The sequence below is a fragment of the Mesoplodon mirus genome (genome assembly GCF_964341445.2).
Source record: "Mesoplodon mirus genome assembly, chromosome: 7".
NCBI lineage: Eukaryota > Metazoa > Chordata > Mammalia > Artiodactyla > Ziphiidae > Mesoplodon > Mesoplodon mirus.
The window spans coordinates 59568327-59582971 of record NC_138983.1 but is presented as its reverse complement, the minus strand read 5'-3'; the positions used below and the strand labels follow the sequence as shown (position 1 = coordinate 59582971).

Genomic DNA, 14645 nt, shown 5'->3' with positions numbered 1-14645 from the left:
CTCAGTTAGGCTCTTGTTTTCAGGGCCTCCCTGACCTTCCCGCCTCAAAACAAGAAACTGGGACAGTCATAGCAGGGTCTGGAGTCCAAGTCCCTTGTTTTTATTTTAACAGCCTGGCAACCAGGCAGCAGCAGCAGTACAGGGTTCCTGGCTGGCCAGAACAGGCCTGGGGTGACAGCTTCTGTCTGGTCTTCCCAGGGCAGTGCCAACTTAGACCTCTGCTCCGCGGCCACGAAAGGATAGCGGCCTCAGGGCAGCCAGCCCCACTCCCATATTTTGCTAAACGAGATCCAGGAAAGGAGGTCTTGTTTCCGAGGTGTGCTTGGGCCCAGGGATAAGCTCTTCCACCAGACATTCTTCTCACCACAGTGGCCTTCTGGGGTTTTTGCTCCTTTTCTAAGACAAGCACTTTCCCACCTCTGGGCCCTGGGGGTGTTAGCATAATGGTGGCCTTGGCCGCAGGCTCTGGACAGGAAGGAGGTTTGCGTCCGGCATCAGGTGGCGACACAGAGCAGGGCTGTCTGACCGGGCGGAGAGCTGGGCGCACAGAGTGGCGAGGCGGCAGGGTGTGCCACAGGGCTCTGAGGGCGGGTGGCCCTTATGGTAGAGAAACCAGAAGGTCTGGAAAAGCTGCGTGTCGCTCCGCATGCGGTACACCAGGTCGTGCCAGGCAGCGGGCAGCACACTGGGCAGCCCATAGGTTTCCCGAGCCCTGTAGAGGAGCTGCCAGTGTGGTGTGGCTCCGGGCTCATTCGCCTGCGTCAGGTTCAGGATGTAGGTCTCGTGGTCCAGGACCAGGTGAGAGCTCCCGGAGTAGTTGCCATCTATTTGGTAGACACGGTACCCTGCAAGGAGGGAGGACTGACTGGAGAGGGAAAGGGCAAAGGCAACTCCAGTGGGGAGGCAGAGCTCGCCCTGGGCGGCCTTGGCTCCAACCCTCCTTCCTCTACCCCGACAACTTCCTCCCTCTCATCAGCTTCCTCTATCCCGAGACCTTTTTCCCAACAATTTGCTTTCACCTCACTCACCAGGATTGAGGCTGATGTAGGTGGTGGCACTGGGCGCCAGGAAGGCTACAGATAGCGGCCGGCTTAGGGTCTCCTCGTCATAGAAGACCTCAAACTCATCCACGTGGGTGTGGCCAAAGAACTGACCAGCTAAGGTGTTCTCATACCTGGCCAGAAGACACTAATCATATTCAGAAGTTTCAAGCAAGGGGGAGGAGGAGATCTGGGGACGATTGGATGCTTTGTTTCTCCGTCCTGTTCAAGGAAGTAGCGTCCCCGCCCCAGTGGGGCAGCAGGGATGGTGAGATGCTTGAGGGAATTTCTGACCTTTAGACTCTTCACCCGCTTGCCCCCAACACACCTCCCTCCTACCTCTCCACAATTCGGTAATAATTCCAGCTCCAGCTCTTCAGGCAGTGCCCTGGGGGAATGTGGCCAATTATATGCACCTGTGGGGAGAGTTAAGGAAGGTTATCAGGGCAGGAGGGGTCCAGGAAGCCCTGGCCAGGCTAGTTGGTACTCATCTTTCCTACAGTGGCTGGCATTCCTGGCCAGAGAGAGGGGGAGCAAACGAAAGGACTTTCTAAGGGTGACCGTGAGCTGAAACCCCAAGGAACACTGTTGGGAGTGCCAGAAAGTCAAGCTTCTCTGCTCACAGGTGCTCCAGATCCAGAGAGAAGTCTATTTGTGAAGGGCCTGCTATTCCTCCCACCCTACCGGCACCTGTCCCACTGGGTTCCCACCACTCTCCCTCACTTTGTCTCCTCGGTCCTCAGAGGCCTGAAGCTCCCCCACCAGCCACTGGAGCTGTCCAGCAGGATCTGTGGAGTTGATCAAGAGCCAGAAGTTCTCACGGGAACAAAAATTCATATTGAGAGAGATGAGGCGGAGGCCAGGGCGTGGGGAAAGTGCATAGAACCCCCCAGTTCTGAAACAAAGTGAACACGGGTCAGCATGCATTCATAATCCTAGCCCTGCATGTCCAGTCCTGTGCAGGGAATCTGGGTGGAGGGCAGAGGCACCTAGGACATCATCCCTACCCTCAAGCCCACATTCTAGTTGAAGATCAGACAGCACTGATTATAGGGCCCTTGTGATTGAAGCAAGCGGCTCAGAGGACTAAAGGCTCTAGGAGTTCAGAGGAGACATAAAAGTGAGCTAGAAGAGGCAAAGGCCATCCAGAGGGAAGAGGACCTAGGCCTGGGAAAGTTGGGAAAAGCTGGGAAGTTAGAGAGGGGAAGGCATTTTAGAGAAGACCAACATGAGCAAAGACACAGACTACCATGGAGAAGGTATGCTGCTAGCCCTTCACCCTGTGAAGGAGGGTGGCTGGAGATAAGGGTGGAAATGGAAAGCGGGGTCCGATTTGGAGGGCCAGTGGCGAGAGCTGAGGACCCAGCCTAGAGTAGTCACACATAATGCTAGGTTCCCTGCTCCCTTCACTTTCATCCATCTTTCTCCTCCCTGGGTTTCCATGGGCCTCAAATACCTGAGGGTGCGAAGGGCTTCAGCAGGCAGCCAGGGCTCCCAGGCCTTGGCCATCGCCTCATAGAGCCAGTGCGAAGACTGGTTGCCCTCTATGAAGGGGGGAGGGAAGCCATTGACGGGTGTGCTCTCGTGGTTGCCCACAGCAGGGTACACAGGCACTGGCCCCAAGAACTTCTTCACAAGGTCTGTGACGGTGGTCAGGGCCCGCAGCTGGTCCTGTCGAGACTGCTGCCAGATGTTGTGGGCAGGGATATCGCCCGTCCAGTACACCATGTCAAAAGGGCCGGCGGGGCCCAGGCCACTCAACAGGCTCTCCAGGGTCCGCAGGGGCAGGTCACACTTGCTGTACTCGCCCCAGTAACCAGCACCTGGCCGGGAGGCAGGCGGTGGGCCAGAATCCCGGCGGCAACACAGTGGGTTCTCACAGCTGGGGTCTGTGCCCTCCAGGTAGTCATGATCCCAGTGCAGGTCAGTGAGGAAGAGGACGCGGCTGACAGGGGAGCCTGGGGCCGGGGGCTCGGGTGGCTTGGGGGATGGCTTTGGCACAGCCGGCAAAGAGATGTTCCAAGATGAGAAGATGTCCCAGTGTCCACAGGAAGAGCCCAGGAGCAGACCACAGGCCTCAGACGGGCTCAGCACCGAGCGCCTCCACACCTCCACCATGTCGTCCTGGAAGAGCTGGACAGCTGACTGGCACACAGCAGGCGGTGCTATTTTCAGCAGCATGCACATCTTGATGGCCATGGAGCCCACCCAGGCCACGCTGGCCTCGTTCTGTGGTGGGAAGAACCAGTGGTGAGAAGTCAGAAACAGCACAGGGACCAGGCCAACACCTGGATACGACCTGTGGGTCTCCATATCCACACTGGGGCTAGAATGGACTCAGTACCACATGGTGAAGAGATGTCAGTTCACCCCTGCCTCTCACAGACATTGCCCTGACTCAGGCATCACCAGGCCGGTACTTCCTTTTTAGCTCAGTGGCATTTCAAGCCTTTGCTTGCACAGCTGGCTTTCTCGGGCACTGTCTGCTGAGTGCTCTGAAACTTGGGCTGGGCGGAATGACAGACTGACCAGGGTTTGGGGACACACACGAGGAGAGGGCCCTGAGAGCCCCACGAAGCACACCTACCAACCAGCGCTCCTCATACCCCCATCAGGGTCAGTCAAGGCAGCCCAGCCCCAACTAATCCCACACATCTGGATATTCCTTAATTCAGGTCCCCTTTGAGTGAGTAGCTTGTCCCAGGCACGGTGCTCAGGGCCAGAGGTGCTAGGTGTAAGGCGGAGGGGATTCAGTCAGGCACGCCAGGGTGGGAGTCCAGCCCAACCCCCAGCAGCCGGCCTCTCCTACAAGTGACTTCAGCTCCGGGGCGTCTATTCATTTGTAAAACGGAGATAACCACAGTAATGAAACCACCTTTCCGGCTAGATTTACCCGGTATAAAAGGGTTGGCACGGTGCCCAGCATATAACTTGCGCTCCTTCCTTACTTCACAAGGTCACAGTGGAGGTAGTGATGGTGGTGGTGTGCAGCCGCGGGGGGCCCCAAAGGGGGGCAAATTCAGTAAAGGCTTGTGGATGACAGCCTCTCCATCAGGGATGCTCTTGGGGACACCGGAGCGCCGGCCTTAGCCCCAGCCGCCACCGTCAGCCCTCCCTTCTGGCCTGCACCTCCCGCAGCCCCTTTAGCGCTCACCCGCAGCCTGATGTCGATCGCGGTGAACAGTCCTTTGCAGGCGGGGCAGGTAAGGTTCCACCAGCTAAAGGCTTCCCGGAGCTGGGGCGCTAGGCGAATGAACTTGGCGGGATGGCCTTGGGCGGGAAGAGGATGGGCCCCGGCAGGGGCGCAGAGAACCTGATAGTTGGGCAGGGCCAGCGCCAGCGCCAAGCCCATCCACAGGAGCCTCAGGCTGGGGGCCCCCAAGGACCTGTCCAGTGTCTGCTCCCGGCCCGACCTGGGGCGGCCCTGGCCGGAAGACACTCCGTGGCGGGGCATCGCCCGGCTTCCTAGACCAGGCAGGTTCGCCCACTTGGCCCCGGAAGGCGTAGGCCCTGGTCGGCTCTCAGGATCCCTGGCGGTGCCAGGGACACCGATTTAGTCCCCCGCTGCAGTCGGCTGACTGCTCGGAGACAAGCCACAAAGCAGCTCCGCCCCTTCCTCTTCCTGGGTTCCGCCGCAGCTGATCTCGGTGGCTGGCAGCCTGGGCAAGGCTAGGGAGGCGGAGGTGCAGGCGGAGTGGGCCGGGCGCGCCTGGGACCCGCCCAGGATCCCGCCTGCGGTTCCGCCCAGGCTCTGCCCGCTGTGCGAGGCCGCTGTAGCCGCCCAGCCCTTGCTGGAGCCGATCATGTGTGGCTGGTGAGAGGCCCCTCCTCTCTCCAAACCTGCACTCAAATTCCTGGAATAGCTAACTGCCAGGCCCACCGGACTTTAAACTGTGGAAGTGGAGAGGGCATGGGGGGTGTTGGTGGCCGGGAGTACAGCGGGGCAGGGATTCTCACACTGTTACGTCTCCGGCCCAGAGGGCTCCGACCCTCAATTTCTTATGTTCTGCCACTGCTATCCACACCCTTGAGTCGCCCTGACTGATAATCTTTTTGACTCAGACTTCTCCAGATGGAAGGGACCCTGGGCTCATGCGGGGACACCCATACCTTCATTATATGGAAGAGGAAACAGACTCAAAAATGGTGAAGTGGCCAAGAAGGGGTAAAGACCATACAGACAGGAACATGGATTAGGACTTGGGTTTCCCACCTTCCTGTAACCATGATGGGGAAAGCTATCATTTACTGAGCTCTACAGGATGCCCCAGGCACTGGAACAGGCACTTTATAATGACTAATCCTCAGTTCTAACAACAACCCTAAGAAGTAAGTATAGGGCTTCCCTGGTGGCGCAGTGGTTGAGAGTCCACCTGCCGATGCAGAGGACACGGGTTCGTGGCCCGGTCCGGGAGGATCCCACATGCCGCGGAGCGGCTGAGCCTGTGAGCCATGGCCGCTGAGCCTGTGCATCCGGAGCCTGTGCTCTGCAACGGGAGAGGCCACAACAGTGAGAGGCCTGCGTACCGCAAAAAAAAGTAAGTATAATACTATTATTACCTCCATATTACAGATGGGGAAACTGAAGCATAGGAAAGTTAAGTGGCAGAATAGCAATTAAAACCTAAACTGTGTAACTCAGTGCTTCTCCAGGATCCACAGATCTACCAAGTCCTGTCAGTTCTTGCCTTGAGAATTTTTTTCAAGTGACTCCCCACCCCTCCCACCCCGAATCATATCAGATAGAGTAATTATGGTATAATAGAAAATATATTTGGTCTTATCTCCAGTTTCTGGCACTAAGCTCCTAAAACCTTTTGAATTTCCTGAGTGATGAGAGGGTCTTTTGTTCTTTATACAAGCCCCTTTCAATCACACCTGAATTTATGCTAATAAGGTGAGTTAAAGTGGGACCCCTAAATAGTCTCAGGATGGGGCTGGTCACCAGAAAGAACTGATCAGAGAGTGAGATGTTTCAGTCTCACCCCCAATCTTCTGGTTGGGGAAGGGTGTTGGAGACTGAGCTCTATAAAAACTCTCGCAGAGCTTCCGGGTTGGTGAACATATCAAGGTGTTGGGAGGGGGGTATACCTGCAGAGGGCATGGAAGTTCTGTGACATTCCCCCACGCATGCCTTGCCCTATGCATCTCTTTCATCTGGCTATTCCTGAATTGTACCCTTTGTATTAATCAGGACATGTAAGTAAGGTGTTTTCCTGAGTTCTGTGAGCTGTTCTAAGCAAATTATCAAACCTGAGTAGAGGGTCATAGAACCCTAGAATTTACAGCTGGTTGGTCAGAAGTATAGGTGGCAACCTGGGACATTTTGTAAGCAGATAGGTTAGGGTATCCCCAGAGGAAAAGAATCAGATACAGTTTTTTGACATAGGAGAAGCCTTTTTTTTTTTCCTTTTTTTTTTTTTTTTTTTTGCGGTACGCGGGCCTCTCACTGTTGTGGCCTCTCCCTTTGCGGAGCACAGGCTCCGGACGCAGGCCACTCAGCGGCTCACGGGCCCAGCCACTCCGCAGCATGTGGGATCCTCCCGGACCAGGGCATGAACCCACATCCCCTGCATCGGCAGGTGGACTCTCAACCACTGCGCCACCAGGGAAGCCCTCTTTTCTGAGCCTTTTAAATCCTCCCTGTCAGTTATGGCATTTCTTCCTCACTTGGTATGAGCCATCACTTTTTTTGATGCTATTTATTTATTTATTTATTTATTTTTATTGAAGTATAGTTGATTTACAATTTTGTGTTAATTTCAGGTGTACAACAAAGTGAATCAGTTATACATATATCTACTCTCTCTCTTTTTTTTTTAGATTCTTTTCCCAAATAGGCCATTGCAGAGTATTATGTAGAGTTAGTTCCCTGTGCTATACAGCAGGTTCTTATTAGTCATCTATTTTATATATAGTAGTGTGTATATGTCAATCCCAAACTTTTTTGATGCTTTTAACTGCTGATTATTTTCAACTTTCCATTATCTTTTCCAGAGTATTGATCAAGCTTAGCTATAGTCACTCAATTCCGTTATCCTTTAAAAATTTTTTTATTTTCATTTAGGTATAGTTGATTTACAATTTTGTGTTAGTTTCAGGTATACAAAAAAGTGATTCAGTTTTATATACATATATATATATATAAGAATATATATAATATATATAAAAGAATCTTTTTCAGATTCTTTTCCCTTATAGGTTATTACAAAACACTGAGTATATTCCCTGTGCTATACAGTAAGACCTTGCTGTTTATCTATTTTATACATAGTAGTATGTATATATTAATCCCAGACTCCTAATTTATCCCTTCCCCTCCTTCCCCTTTGGTAACCATAAGTTTGTTTTTTATGTCTGTGAGTCTATTTCTGTTTTGTAGATAAGTTTATTTGTACCTTTTTTTTTTTAGATTCCACATATAAGTGATATCATATGATATTTGTCTTTGTCTGGTTTACTTCACTTAGTATGATAATCTCTAGGTCCATCCATGTTGCTGCAAATGGCATTATTTCATTCTTTTTTAAAAAAAATTATTTATTTTTAGCTGCATTGGGTCTTCGTTGCTGCACGCGGGCTTCTCGTTGCGGTGGCTTCTCTTGCTTCAGAGCACAGGCTCTAGGCACACGGGCTTCAGTAGTTGTGGCACGTGGGCTCAGTAGTTGTGGCACATGGGCTTAGTTGCTCCACGGCATGTGGGATCTTTCTGGACCAGGGATCGAACCCGTGTCCCCTGCATTGGCAGGCGGATTCTTAATCACTGTGTCACCAGGGAAGCCCTCATTCTTTTTTAAGACTGAGCAATTCCCTTATCCTTATAGTTACTGTTTCCCTCATGTTTCTCAAAAGCCTGATGCATTTCTTGCCACCAGTAGACCATCCCAGTTCAGTAGGGTCTCTCCAAGCTCCACCTGACCAGTGACAGGGTCCTCGTTGTCAGCTGGGTAGTGAGTGATCCAGCTGATCCCAAATCCCATCCCAGCATGTGCTTTTTCAGAGACCCTTGGTACCAACTGTTACGGGTTGAGTTACCCAAGAATCAGACCCTAGGATGGAGATGAACGTGCAGCAGGTGTATTAGGGAGTGGTCTCAGGATCACCACCTGTGGCAGAAAGGAAGAAAGTAGGACTGGGCAGAGACAGAGGACTAGCTTTGATGCATTCCCTACAGAGGCCGCAGCTGACCCTACAGTGAACTCTGAAGCTGAGATGACTCTTCAGGATTGTTCCAAGCTGAGGCAAGGGGACTGGACCTTTTTTCTCCTCCAAAACAGATCAGTCATAGGATGAGGGCTGCCCCAGAAAGCGGGTATAGCCTTGAGCGAGGTGGCTGTCCTAGGTGGAGGCTCCTGTAGTGCCTCATCCTTGAGGGCCATGTTCCAGCAGCACCCCAGCAGCTGGAGGAGTGAGTCCTTCATACCTGAAGGGGAACCTGGGGGCATAACACCACGTCCACCACACTCTTATTCCCAATGTCTGTCTTAGGATAGGGCACATAGACAACTTGGATATACTGTGGCCTAAGAGTCATTATGAAGTGGGGCCCTTCAGGGCTGGTAGTGAGAGTGGTCAAGGACAACTTTATTCTTGATTTTCTCCAGTCTTTAGAACCACTGAAACCTATTTTTGAGGCTCCCAGTCTCCTGGACAATGGGGAGAACTTGGAGAAGGGAAGGGGGGCCCAGTGTTTAAAGATCTAAGGCTCACAGAGCCCCTGCCACCATCGCAAACTGGGTTCCAGTCTAGGAGAGTGATTGGCAGAGGGATAATATGGGCTGCCTGGTTGGGACTGTGAACTTCCTAATTAATTTGGGCTAATTTGATCCCATTTAGGGTACCTAATATTCCATTTTGTCAGGAAACCTGTTCAAATTCTATACAGGTAACCAGTCGATTCTTGGGCTGCTTTGGAAACTGCAAATTAAATCTGTAATTCATCAGCAGCCAAGAACTGATGGCGAAAGGGCTCCCTCTCGTGGAATTTTTAGGGAGTACCAGAGACCCTGAAGAAACGGTTTCTTCTGACAGGCAGTTCCAACGCAGTGAGTACAGAACCCGCTGTGGCAGGGCAGTGACTAAGGGTGTGGGCTTTAGAATCAGGCTCCTAGGTTAGAATTCTGGCTCTGCCACTCGCTGGTTGTGTGACCCTGCAAAGCATGTCACTTTCTGAACTTCAGTTTCTTCCTGTGTGACGTGGAGATAATAGTACAGGGTTGTGGTGAAGATTCAGTGAGCTAAAGAGTACTTAGAGCAACACACAGCAATACAGTGTCTGCATCTGCCATCTGTAATGACGATCATTGATTTAATTTAATGAGGTCCAACTCCCAGCCCTCCCCGGCTTTCCACCCCCTATTCACGGTGTCCACTGTCAGGGGAGAGGAACTCTGGCTGCAGTGAGGTGAAGACCAAAGGAAAGAATGTGGGAAACTTTGAAAAATCGCACCCCCCACCCCCGTCCACCTAAGATGTAGGGAACATTTATTTAACAGACAGTAACAGCTCCTTTTATAGCCAGGAAGTCATGCATTCATTCACTCAAAACACATACACACACAGACATACACACATACACACTGATTTTTCAAAACAAAACCCTCATTGAATTCAGTCTCCCTAAAAAAGCCCTACTGTATAGTCACCTATTGTTATTCATGCAGCCTTCCGGGGCCTCAATCTCCCCACCCCTAAACTTCTCATCAAAGGATTCATTCAATACAAACAATTCTCCTCTGAAAGGAGAGGGATTAATTCTGCATCTAAGGAAAATATAGTTAGAAATTTCTCTATATTGTTATACAGTTGACCGTCGATATCCGTGGGGGATTGGTTCCAGGAGCTTGGGAGATGCCAAAATCCACTGGATGCTCAAGTCCCTTGTGTAAAATGGCATCGTACAATGAGTACAGTCGGCCCTCCATATCCGCGTGTTTGGCACCCGTGGAGTTAACCAACCACTCAGATGGTTGAATCCGTGAATGCCAAACTCGTGGATACTGAGGACCAATCGTGCTAGTAACTGAGCAATTCTAATCAGTCGGATGAGTGCTTCACCGGTTTAAGTGAGCGGAGTCGTGGGAGTGGAGAGGAGGAGCGTCCCCTGCAACTGAGGGCCCTCGCGGAGGTTTCCAGAGGAAGAGATTTGTGTGCATAGATGTAGGAGGACTGATGCTCCGGCACAGGGAACCTCTCGCACCGTCCTCTAGCGGGGGAGGGCTGGGCAGGTTCGGGAGCTGGGAGAGAAGATGGGAGCCCTGAGAGGGAGTCGGACTTGGAAAGGGCCAAGAGCTGAGGCTGGAGAGGCTGGCACAGGCTGAATTAGGAGGATTGCGCTAAAGAGTTTAGTCTTAATCCTCAAAGGAATGGGTGTATTTATTATTAATTTTATTCCTTCCTTCATCTGGCCAGCTGGCCATTCAGGTGACAAACACTTTGGGGAGCCTACTCTGTGCCCCGTGTTGTGCCAGGGAGCACGAGACACAGAGATGACTAAGACGAATGGATAAAGAAGATGGAGCACATATGTACAATGGAGTATTACTCAGCCATAAAAAGAAACGAAATTGAGTTATTTGTAATGAGGTGGATGGACCTAGAGTCTGTCATACAGAGTGAAGTAAGTCAGAAAGAGAAAAACAAATATGGTATGCTAACACATTATATGGAATCTAAAAAACAAACAAAAAATGGTCATGAAGAACCTAGGGGCAAGACAGGAATAAAGACACAGACCTACTAGAGAATGGACTTGAGGATATGGGGAGGGGGAAGGGTAAGCTGTGACAAAGTGAGAGAGTGGCATGGACATATATACACTACCAAATGTAAAATAGATAGCTAGTGAGAAGCAGTCGCATAGCACAGGGAGATCAGCTTGGTGCTTTGTGACCACCTAGAGGGGTGGGATAGGGAGGGTGGGAGGGAGGGAGACGCAAGAGGGAGGAGATATGGGGACATATGTATATGTATAGCTGCTTCACTTTGTTATAAAGCAGAAACTAACACACCATTGTAAAGCAATTATACTCCAATAGAGATGTTAAAAAAAAAAAAAAAGACAGTAGCAGCTCCCTCAGACAGCTCTGTGGACCCGTAGGAAGATACAGATAAGAAAGCACAGAAATACAATAAAGGTCTCTCAGTGGGGGCTTTCCCAGTGGCGCAATGGTTAAGAATCCGCCTGCCAGTGTAGAGGACATGGGTTTGAGCCCTGGGCCGGGAAGATCCCACATGCCGATCAACTAAGCCCGTGCGCCACAACTACTGAGCCCGTGCTCTGCAGCAAGAGAAGCCACCGCAATGAGAAGCCCGCACACCACAACGAAGAGTAGTCCCCGCTCGCCGCAACTAGAGAAAGCCCCCGTGCAGCAACGAAGACCCAACGCAGCCAAAAATAAATAAGTAAATTTATTAGAAAAAAAGAAAAAAAAAGAATGGTTGCTTAAATAAATTAGACTTGAGAGTATAAGTAAAGGACAAAAGGCATGAAATATTATGCAACAAGGGTAAATTTTTGAAAGTTTAGATGAAGGGTACTTTTGAGAGGAGATGCAAGAGAGGCGGGTGGCCAGGGACCAGATCTTGAAGAGTTTAGCTACAATCTGGACAAGTGAGTCACTAAAGGATCCTTTAATCAGGGGTTTGTCCCCATAAGCTATGGAGTTGCAATGAGGAAGGGCCAGAAGATCAGCTGGTAAAGAATGGTGATAAGTCAAGTTAGAGATGATGAATTTTGAAAAGTGGCATTGAAGAGGGGTTTTCTGCAGGGCATACAGATAGAAGAGATATTTGAAAGCAGCCTCAAAAGAACCAACTGGACACTGTAGGGAGGGAACTCTTGATACCTTCCAAGCAGCCACATCAGATCCATAGGTAAATAAGTGAAAAAAGTGAATACTCGAGTTAAAGACAGCAGGGTTTCTGGCTTGGGAGATAGACAGATGGAGCACACGTGTAAGTGTTGGACCGGGACAAGAAAAGAGATACAGCTTCCCTGAGGCTGAAGGTGCTGTACCTCAGCCTTGTGTAGGGGGAGGAAGGAGACAGAAAGTGAAGGGATTTCAAAGTCCCTGTGGCCTCCAGCGGGTAGGAGTTTGAGGCCACACAGGCCTTGGTCTGTACTGCCTTCTCCCTCATCTAACAGGTCCGAGTGGCTGAGGTCTCAGCTCAGCCACTTGGACACTCACAGGGTGCGTCTCCACACAACACGCACATCAGGCACCCAGCCTGAGACAGTTACCCAATTACCGGATGTCTGCGAGGGCACAGCTTCAGTGTCACCTCTCTGTCCCCACTTCCTGGAATGGCGCTCACTGTTTATTTGTTTCTGAGAAAGGAGTGAGGCTGAGGCGGGAGTCTGGAGGAGAATGTTGACAGTACAGAGATAGCAGAAGGACAAAGAATTTAAGGAGAAACAGCCAACCTTATTGACAAGTGTGCCTGGAAATCCAGGTCAAAAGGTACAGACTTCCAATCATAAGATAAACAAGTACTGGGGATGTCGTGTACAACACGATGACTGTAGTTAACCTGCTATATGGTATATGTGGAAGTAGTTAAGAGAGTAGATGCTAAGAGTTCTCATTGCAAGGGGGAAAATTGCATTTTATTCTTTTTCTTTTTTGGTATCTACATGAGATGAGGGATGTTAACTAAACTTATTGTGGTAATCATTTCACAATATATGTAAGTCAAGTCATTATGCTGTACACCTTAAACTTACACAGAGATATATGTCAAATATATCTCAATAAAACTGAAAAAAAAAGACTGGGAATCCAGATATGGATATGGAAAAAAAAAAGATCCAAAACCTGAGAAAAGATGAACTCTTATGCTATTGCCTGGATGGTAAAGTTGAATCACTTGGATAGACTAAATGGAAAAGAACTTTGTGGTTTGATCTGATTGATCTGGTTAACAGTCTCTTTTAGAAAGTTAGAATTTAACCCTCTCAGTTGCTCATTAGTCTTGTGATGAGCCTAATGATCTTTAACCGAACATATTTTTCTTGCATCTTATCTAATAATTTTATCTACATACTCCTTTTTCCTCCAAAGAAAAAAATTTTTTCAACTGGGTTTCTTGGAAGCCTAGATCCCTTGAGGGATAGCTTAAAATAAAACTTTAACCCTTGATTAAGTCAACTTGTCTGAGAAGTTGCTTTAACAAGGCCATTGCTTGGCTTTGTGTGAGTAATACCACCCACACTTTTCTGTTACACCTGTGTAGTCACCATACCCTAGTAAGATGTTTCAGAGACCATCTTGGAGATGGGAGAATTAACAGGGAGGATTTCAATGTTTTTAACGGCCAGTTTTCTTAAAATTGAAAAAGTAATATATACACATGTTAAAAATTGTTTTTAAGTACTTTAATGGGTATACTTTAAGTAGAGGATGCATTCTTCCTACCCCAAACTCCTGAGCCTTTCTCCGGAGAGAACCATGACTACTTCTCTGTGTGTTTGTAGAATGTTCCTGCCATAATGTGTGTGTGTGTGTGTACATGTGTGTAACAGAACGTTGAATGGGACTCTTTTTTTAAATAAATTTATTTTATTATTTAATTTTATTTATTTATTTTTATTATTTATTTATCTATTTGGCTGCGTTGCGTCTTCGTTGCTGCCCCCGGGCTTTTCTCTGGTTGTGGCGAGTGGGGGCTACTCTTTGTTGCGGTGTGCGGGCTTCTCATTGCGGTGGCTTCTCTTGTTGCGGAGCACGGGCTCTAGGCGTGCGGGCTCAGTAGTTGTGACACATGGGCTCAGTAGTTGTGGCACACAGGCTTAGTTGCTCTGTGGCATGTGGGGTCTTCCCGGACCAGGGCTTGAACCTGTGTTCCCTGCATTGGCAGGCAGATTCTTAACCACTGCGCAACCAGGGAAGCCCGAATGAGACTTCTGATATCTAAATATTTTGACAAACGCTCTAACCTTAGGCAATACACATACCCAAAGGATTACTTAAAAGTTGGCTTAATAGATCCTTTGACCTTCACCCTAACATCCACCTTCAGTCTATGTAAAATAGGTCTGAAATTCTATGAAAGTTAAAGCATAAGGGGCAAGTGCTATGGTTTTCTAAGTATGTTTGTGTATGTGTGAGTATCAGATGCGGGGAGGGGCGCGGTGTTCCAAGAAAACCACTCAGAGTGACTGGGAACCTGATAACTTTCTCGGGGAGAAAGTCTTGGGAGAGTTGCAGAAACATATACCCAGTGCAATCTCAATGACGCTACCAGGGCAAAGTGTGGTGAGAGAGTTCTTGGAAGAACTGAAATGTGACACAGAGTCTGCTGCCTTCTTTCCAACTATGTCTTTCAAGTAAACTCATGTACAAACATGCTCTGGGGACTGTGGCGGAGCCAGCTGTGGGAGGTGAAGGAGGTGGATGGAGAATGAAAGAGCTATTCACATCTTCTTTCATCACTACAAGTCCCCAGGCCACAGAACTGGCCTGAGCTGGAAGTGCAAGGTTAACGGGGGAAATTCTGATTTGGAAATGTCTTGAATTTTGATTTAGGCAGAACAGAATCATTTCAATACCTCGAAGTGAGTTTAGTTTTATTTTATTTATTTTATTTTATTTATTATTTTGGCCT

General features: G+C 49.4%; 1 protein-coding gene across 1 annotated transcript; it reads right to left on the bottom strand.

The window, feature by feature from the left end:
* Window positions 1–79: 79 nt before the first annotated feature.
* On the bottom strand, window positions 80–4677 carry SMPD1 (sphingomyelin phosphodiesterase 1). Its single transcript, XM_082626958.1, has 6 exons — window positions 4195–4677; window positions 2497–3269; window positions 1764–1935; window positions 1380–1456; window positions 1029–1174; window positions 80–845 (listed from the first exon to the last, which is right to left on the bottom strand). Exons 1-6 carry the CDS (start codon window positions 4492–4494, stop codon window positions 436–438), a joined length of 1878 nt encoding a protein of 625 aa, XP_082483084.1. The 5' UTR covers window positions 4495–4677; the 3' UTR covers window positions 80–435.
* Between the last annotated feature and the right edge of the window lie 9968 nt (window positions 4678–14645).

Coding starts and splice junctions, on each gene's coding strand:
- SMPD1 (XM_082626958.1), bottom strand. CDS start 4,494: ATGCCCCGCCACGGAGTGTCTTCCGGCCAGGGCCGCCCCAGGTCGGGC. Junction 3,270..4,194: donor CGATCGACATCAGGCTGCGG/GTGAGCGCTAAA, acceptor TTCCCACCACAG/AACGAGGCCAGCGTGGCCTG. Junction 1,936..2,496: donor GAAGCCCTTCGCACCCTCAG/GTATTTGAGGCC, acceptor ACTTTGTTTCAG/AACTGGGGGGTTCTATGCAC.